Source organism: Onychomys torridus, chromosome 4, assembly GCF_903995425.1.
Source record: "Onychomys torridus chromosome 4, mOncTor1.1, whole genome shotgun sequence".
Taxonomy (NCBI): domain Eukaryota; kingdom Metazoa; phylum Chordata; class Mammalia; order Rodentia; family Cricetidae; genus Onychomys; species Onychomys torridus.
This window is the reverse complement of record NC_050446.1, coordinates 10,380,221-10,387,501: the sequence shown is the minus strand read 5'-3', so window position 1 is coordinate 10,387,501 and position 7,281 is coordinate 10,380,221. Positions and strand designations below refer to the sequence as shown.

Below are 7,281 nucleotides of genomic sequence, written 5' to 3'. Positions count from 1 at the left end.
TGCAGAGGAGCTATTTAAAGACAATGGAATTCTTTGAGAGTTCTTTGCTTTGCTTCGGTTTTTTGTTTGTTTTGTTTTTGGTGTCAGGAACTGGACCCAAAGCTTCACACATTCCACACAAGCACTGCACCACCACCATAGCCAAGCCTCCACGGGATTTCTTTTCTGAACACTTTCTTATCTCCAACAGGCTGGGCTCTCTGAGCCTCTGTTGTCTCATCTGTAAAATGGGACAGCGTCACATGCCTTGTAGGGGGGTGTGTGGAATGGAGAAAATGTATGGAAACTCTTGAGTCTATACCTTCTACCAAAGCCAAAACTGTCTGCAGAGGAACTGTGAGCAGCTCCTGGGCCATGGGTAAGAGACACAAGTAGTTTAGTGTCAGAGGAGAGAGCCGCTGGCTGAGATGACCACGGAGAAGGTGGCATTGGTGTGGCCTTGTTGGAGGGGCAGGATTTTAAGTGGGAATTCAGAGGGCTTGGTAGCGCTTTCGAGGACTAGTCCTGTGTACTGTTTTCCACGGGTAATTTCACAGAATTCTGCTAATGTCCCCGCCAGGACAGGACTGTTGTAATAGCAGGGTAACTCAATGAAGCTGAGCCCCAGAGAGGTTCATGGCCCCACATGAAGTCACACAGCTAGTCAGGAAGCAACCCCAGGCTTAACTTAATCCCTCCTGCCAAGTTCCTTTTGCCATACTCACAAGGCAACACTACAGAGTGTGGCTGTTCCTTAGGGCTGCTGCAGGGGCCTGATGCTGTCCGCAGTAGCACTGGCCCTGCCTCCCGGGTGCCTGTCACAATGCTTCTCAGTTGGTCTGTTAGCTCCTTGTCAAGGCCCTAAAGTCCCCAGACAGTCCAGGTACTAGTAGGCACTTTACAAACAGCCAAATCCATCTTTATTTTTATTTACATCAGGTGAGCAGAACAGGCTTCTGACACACCAATTCCTCGTTTCCCAGCTTTGTGGCTCAACTGTGGAGCCTGACTTCCAGATGAATGTGGTGTGAAGGGGAAGAAGGGGGCAGCCAGCACATCTGGCTAAAGCAGAGGGGTCCCAGACCTCCAGCTGGGGCAGGAGGCAACTCTGACTGTGGCAGCCAGGAAGAGAATCGTTAAAAATTCAAAGTCCCCAGGCCCAGAGAAGATGCAGCAGGAGGGTTTCTCTGTGGATCCTGGCTCTTGTCTGGTTTTAGCATTCCAGTTTTGTCCACCAGGATCTTGTAGCTTTCTATGCTGTGGCAGGGGACAAGACCAGAGGACATCAATGTGATTGCTTTAGTTCAGAAAGGCCAGAGCTGACTCCTACACCTTCTGGAAGTCTGAGAAGGAGTGTGTCTTGCCTGAGGTGGCCTGGCAACTCCATGAGTCTCAGAAGAAGCAGCACTACTTCTGGGAGGATGCAGGACAAGGGTCAAAATTGTGAGGCTGGCCTTAGGATGAGACACCCTGGAGCAGGACAGCCAGTAGTTTCACTTGAGGTTGTGTTGGCTCTCACGGTGACGGCGCAGGTCCACCTTGCGCTGGAAGCCCTTGGTGCACAGCTCACAACTGAAGGGCTTGAAGCCTGTGTGCTTGCGGCTGTGGGTGATGAGGTTAGAGCTCTGGCTGAAGGCCTTCCCGCACACCTGACACTTGTGGGGCTTCTCACCTGGGGAAGGGGCAAACAGCAGGGTGGGGTCAGGTGGCAGTGCCAGGCAGCCTCCACCCTGCAGACATTCATTATGTCTCTTTTATGGGCAACCTTAGAGAATGATGGAAAATAGCCAGGTGGTGTGGTGTGCACCTTGATCCCAGCATCGGGAGGCAGAGGCAGGCGGATCTCTGAGTATGAGGCCAGCCTGGGCTACAGAGGGAGTTCCAGGACAGCCAGGGCTACACAGATGAACCTGTCTCCATAAACAAAAAGCAAAAGAAAGAAGAGAGAGAGAGAGAGAGAGAGAGAGAAGGGAGGGAGGGAGGAGGAAGGAAGGAAGGAAGGAAGGAAGGAAGGAAGGAAGGAAGGAAGGAAGGAAGGAAGGGAAAGTGTAGAGTTGTGTGGTGGTGCACAACTATAACCTGAACACCCTGGATGTAGAGGCAGGGGAATTTTGAGTTGAGCTTGAAGTCAGCCTCAGCTTTATATTAACTTCAAAGCTAGTCTGGGCTCCATAAGAATTTGTCTCAATAAGCAAGCAAGCAGACAGATAAACAAACAAAAATGCCTCTCTGATGATCAGTATTGCCAACTTGATGGGACTTAGAATCACCCAGGAGACCTACTTCTGGGAATGTCTGTGAGGAATTTTCCAGATTGGGTTACCTGAAGGCCCACCCTAAATATGGCTGGCACTGTTCCATGGGGTGGGGTCCTGGACCGACTGCATAAAAGGCAGAAAGCAAGCTGAGCGCCAGCCTTCCTCCCTCTCTTTCCTGACGGCGGAGGTCATGTGACCAGCTGCCTCACTCTCCTGCCACCATGCCTTCCTGCCATGACAGACTCCACTCTCAGATCATGAGACAAATTAACCCTTCTCATAAGTCGCTTCCAACAGGCATCCTTGTCATATAACACACAAAGTAACTGAACTCTCTGGAATCTAAGCTGGTCCAAGCTGGCACAGACCAAGCTGTGCAAGGACTGACCCAAACAAGCACTGAGTTACAATGGAGAGTGTGACAGAGCGTGAGGCTGTGTGAGTGGGTGGATGAATAATCCACAGCTGTCCCCATTCTGCCCGCAGGTCCATGCTGACTTGGCAATCCCTCTAGTGTTTCTTTACATTGAGCGATTGTCCAGCCCTCCAGCCCCTCCTCAAGTGGGTCTCTTGGCAAATGATGGGGTGCCCAGGGGCTCGGCAGGGGTGCACTCACCCGTGTGGATGTAGGTGTGTTTCTTCATGTCTGACTTCTGGTGGAAGCGCTTCCCACAGAACTGGCAGGGATAAGGCCGAGTGTCCGAGTGGATGAGCAGGTGGGTAGACAGGGTAGATGAGCGCTTGAAGGCTTTGCCACACATCCGGCACTCGAAGCTACGCTCCTGCCGGAGGAAACGAGGCCCTGGGGGGTCAGGTGCAGGTGGGGCCTCGAGGCCCGGGACAGCCAAGCTGGGCGCAGGACTGGACCCGGCTGGGACACCCTGAGAAAGAGGACACTCCGTTGGGGTGACCTCAAGGACAGGGGTCTATTCCTGCTTCCTCAGCTCAGACAGAGGCTGGGGACTGACTGGCTTCCCATGAGATAGTTCCTTGTGCCTTTCACAGTATCCTTTTCAAAATAAGCCTCAAAGTACATCTGTTGACAACTAAAGAAACAGCTAATCTTAAGTTTTCCAGGAATTCACCAGTAACCCAGAAGGAGTTCCTCCTGCCTGGGACAGTGACATGCTGAGTCAATGAAGTAGCCCAGCTTGACCTTGAACTTACTATGTAGGTAATGATGACCTTGAACTTCTGATCCTCCCGCCTCCATCTCCTGAGGGCTGTTATGTGACAACCATTCCTGGTTCATTTGGTGTTGGGGGTCAAACCCAGGGCCTCATGTATGCTAGGCAAACACTCTGCCAACTGAGCTACCTCCCCAGCCCAGTAGCCATACATATGATTTGGGGTGAGCCATTTAGCATGGGGTTGATAGATTTCCTCATTTCTGTGCATTGGGGCAGTTCTAGCAGTGGCCTGGATGGGCTGTGGGAGGCTGGGAAGTTGCAGACAGGGCCAGCTCCCAGTCTGCTGCTGAGGGATGAAAGCTCCTGAGGTCACTTCCCACCTTTCCCATCGACCCAGGTGTTAGTTGATGACCTACATGACCTCTCTGGAAATAGGTAGAGGGCTGGATAGGTACCTGTTCCGCTCTGGAAGGAAAGGGTCCCAAGATTGGGTCCCAACTGGCAGAGATAAGTGGGGTGAGCTATGCATTTAAACCTAACTCTAACACTCTAAGAATTAAAAATACCTGCTGGGCCACTCAGAGCATTAGGATGGTTTCTGAGCCTCACAGGCATACTCCACCCCACCCCCCCCCCACCCCCCCCCCGCCCTCTAAGTCTCCAGAGCTTCTTCCAACCAGATGTGAAGCCAGTTCAGCCAATCAGAGACGGAGACTCAGACCCAGGGAGGCAAGTCCCTCCCCCGCCTGCCCACCATCTAGTCACCTTCAGTCTTTTCCAGCTGCTCACCTGGGAATGGACATGCGTGTGCTGCTCTAAGCTCACAGCATGGCCAAAGGTTTTGCCACAGATGTCACAGGCAAAGGGCCGGGTTCCACTGTGAGAGCGGCGGACGTGCACTTCTAGCCCATGAGGGGTGGAGAACACCTGGGACAGAGCAGAGCGTCAGGCCCCTAGAAGGAGGCAGGCCTGTGGTCATGCGGGCCGCAGGCCCAGCTCCAGAGCAGGGTGGGCAGGGCAGGGAACTGCATTGATGGTCCTGCTGTTCTTCCGCTGTGTTTCCCAGGGAGTCCCCTTACCTCACGGTGGCAGTTTCCTGTCTATGAAACGGAGGCTGTAGGAGGGACCCAGAAGGCCCCTCCATGCCCACAAGCCACTCATGCCCATCACTTACCTTGTTGCACTTGACACAGTGGTAAGTGTCCATGCCCGGAGAGTAGCGAAGGCTGAAGTCCAAGGGGGACTCGGTGCTGGGCACGAGGGGGCTGCCGTACAGCCTCACGGAACGCTCCAGAAAAGCGGACTGCATGGTGGAGGGGGTCTGTTGGTAGCTATGATTGTAGGAGGAGGCCAGGGTATCCCAAGAGAAGCTAGGCTTGTAGAAAGGGGGTGACTCGGAGACCGGCGACTCCCCATCCTGGGCTTGGGATGTCACAAGAGGCCCCTCTGTAAAGACACATGCGGGAGATTTATTTTAAGGATTTACTTTTAACTTTCTATTTATGTAAACGTGTGCCTATGTGTGTGCCACGTGTGTGCAGGTGCCCTCAGAGGCTAGAAGAGGGCACTGGATCCCGTAGCTGGAGCCACAGGCAGCTATAAGCTGCTTTGTGGTGCTCAGATCCTGGAAGAGCAAGGATCGTTCCTAACTGCCATGCCATCTCTCTGGCCACCAGGTGATTTATTTTACTTGCTTGTTGGTTTGTTTGTTTGCTGCTAGACAGGGTCTCTCTGTGTAGCCTTGGCTGTTCTAGAACTCTCTATGTAGACCAGGCTGGCCTTCAGCTCACAGAGATCAGCCTGCTTCTACCTCCTGAGTGCTGGGATTGTAGGCGTGCACCGCCACCACCACCTGGTTCAGGCGGTTAATTTTGAAATAAGGTGGCCCATGCTCCATCTGGTGACCTCCTGTTGAGGGTTCCAGTGTGCAGCCCCAATATGTACCATTGCTATAAGTCTTCACTGCAGTCCCAACCCTCACACCCTGGGGCACCACCTGGCCACCGCCCTATGGACCTGCTTCACACCCACAGCACAGAAGTCCTCATCTTGAGCAAGTGCCTGACCAAAAGTATCCAGCAGAAGTGGAGAGCCTGGGCGGCATCCAGTGACCTCACTGGTCCTTCCCAACTTCATGACCCAAAGAAGTCCTACCACAGAGGCCAATCACTTTCCTCTCTGGCACTTGCAGGGGACAGTGGGGACCCCAGCTGGCTACCTGGGGCTGAGGCCATCTTGGGCAGGCTCTGGTCCAGCAGCATCTCTCGCTCCTGTTTGACTGTGTTCCAGTCCAGACTTTGGCTTGGGAGTAGTGTGCCAAGGACAGGGCTGCTACTCAGGAAATGCTCTTTCACCACTGAGGGAAACAAGACCCAATAGTCACCACCTACAGTTCTGGAATGCCTGCAGGGAGCAAGAAGCACTATGTTTCCAGGGAGAGGAGAAACCAGGGATGCCCACCTAACTGCAGCTCACACCAGATCCTCCTCCCAGCATGGGTAGAGGTAAGGGAACCTCAGCTGGACTCACACGCCCCTACCTGGCTCCAAGCCTGATGCTCCCAGAACCCCAAATGTTAGAGGAGATGAGTATTTCATTCATTCATTCACTCACTCACTAATTCATTCACTCATTCAATCAGTGACAGTTAGGCCTCTCCTTCTAGTTGCAGAAGAGATGCCACAGCATCATCAGGACAGAGTGCCAAGTGGGCATGAGGTGGGGCCTAGCCTGAGCTCAGACTCACCAGGTATTACGACAGGAGGCCAGACCAGGTCATCATCCTGTGCACGGGGCTGGTGGTAGGTGTGTGCCTTCTTACTCTTCACTAGGAAGGATCGTGGCATTTTACAGAGTTTGTGTCACCCCTGCAAGGGAGAACAGGGGGGAGTGGTTAAGAGTGACAAGCATCATTCCTTTGGACTTTGGAGCCTTCTCCAGAGATCAAAGACACCCTGCTCCGTGCTCCCCAAAAGTTCACATCCACCTGGCACCTGTGAATGCCACATCAAGTTAAGATGTGAATGAAGATAGGCCTTGTATCCAAAATGACCAGTGTCCAACAAGAAGAGGGAAAGCTGGGTGCAGGGAGAACTGCTTGTGTACCGGAAGCAGGAGTTACAGTCGGGCCTCTGTAAGATAAGGGGTGCTAAGGACTGCTGCCTGCTACCAAGAGTAGGGAGAGACCCACAAACTGGCTTTCTTGGAACTCACAGAAGGAGCCAAACTTACTGATTCTTTGACTTTGACCATCTGACCTCCCAGAACTGTGAATTAGTCACAGGAAAAATATACTCATGCTTAGAAACTGGATTCAGCCTGGATTGTGCTGGGAAAGAGAAGAGAGGATGGAGCTGGGGTTTCTGATGCAGACACACTGGACCCTGGCTCTGGGAAGTTGTACTTGAGGGCTGGGGATGCAGCTCAGTTGGTAGAGGGCATGCATGAAGTGGTGGCTTCAATCCCTACATAAAATCAGGTACAGTGGTGCATGGTTATAAGCCCAGCTTTGGGGAAGTGGAGGCAGGAGGATCAGAAGTTCTAAGTCATCCTTAGCTATGTAGCCAGCCTGGGTTATGGGAAACCCTGTGGAGAACAGACAAATAAGGAGATCTGTTCTTGAGTCCCAGTTGGACACACTTTGAGAGACCACACGATCTGAGCTTAGATTTTTGCATTAAAAAGCTCATGGGGAAGCCCGATGTGGTAGTGCATGCTCAGCACTCTGGAGGCCGAGTCCAAAGCCAGCCCAGCCAACAGAATGAATTCCAGACCAGCCAGGACAACATAGTGAGATCCTGTCTCAAAAACAACAATCCCCATTCCCCGCCCAAAGAAGCTCATAGGGAGAGACCCTCAGCTGGCCTGTTGTTCAGTTTGGGTAGACACTTGACCTGTCTGGACTAACTTCCTTT

General features: G+C 52.7%; 1 protein-coding gene across 3 annotated transcripts; it reads right to left on the bottom strand.

Annotated features, from left to right (window-relative positions):
• Nucleotides 1-1,472: 1,472 nt before the first annotated feature.
• Gfi1b (growth factor independent 1B transcriptional repressor) lies at nucleotides 1,473-6,213 on the bottom strand. Of its 3 annotated transcripts, none has more exons than XM_036183228.1 (6): nucleotides 6,114-6,213; nucleotides 5,586-5,723; nucleotides 4,542-4,813; nucleotides 4,157-4,294; nucleotides 2,854-3,118; nucleotides 1,473-1,651 (listed from the first exon to the last, which is right to left on the bottom strand). In XM_036183228.1, the coding sequence occupies exons 1-6, from the start codon at nucleotides 6,211-6,213 to the stop codon at nucleotides 1,473-1,475; spliced, it is 1,092 nt and encodes a 363-aa protein (XP_036039121.1). The 3 variants fall into 3 exon arrangements, with proteins under 3 accessions (XP_036039121.1, XP_036039122.1, XP_036039123.1); XM_036183229.1 differs by having other exon boundaries at nucleotides 2,854-3,019; XM_036183230.1 differs by lacking the exon at nucleotides 4,157-4,294 and having other exon boundaries at nucleotides 2,854-3,019.
• Nucleotides 6,214-7,281: the final 1,068 nt, after the last annotated feature.

Bases quoted from the DNA above. Each gene is read 5' to 3' on its own strand.
- Gfi1b (XM_036183228.1), bottom strand. From the start codon at position 6,213: ATGCCACGATCCTTCCTAGTGAAGAGTAAGAAGGCACACACCTACCAC. The intron at 4,814-5,585 runs GTAGCCAGCTGG...GTGTCTTTACAG, and splicing joins CAAGATGGCCTCAGCCCCAG to AGGGGCCTCTTGTGACATCC. The intron at 3,119-4,156 runs GTGAGCAGCTGG...CCTCTTTCTCAG, and splicing joins ACACGCATGTCCATTCCCAG to GGTGTCCCAGCCGGGTCCAG.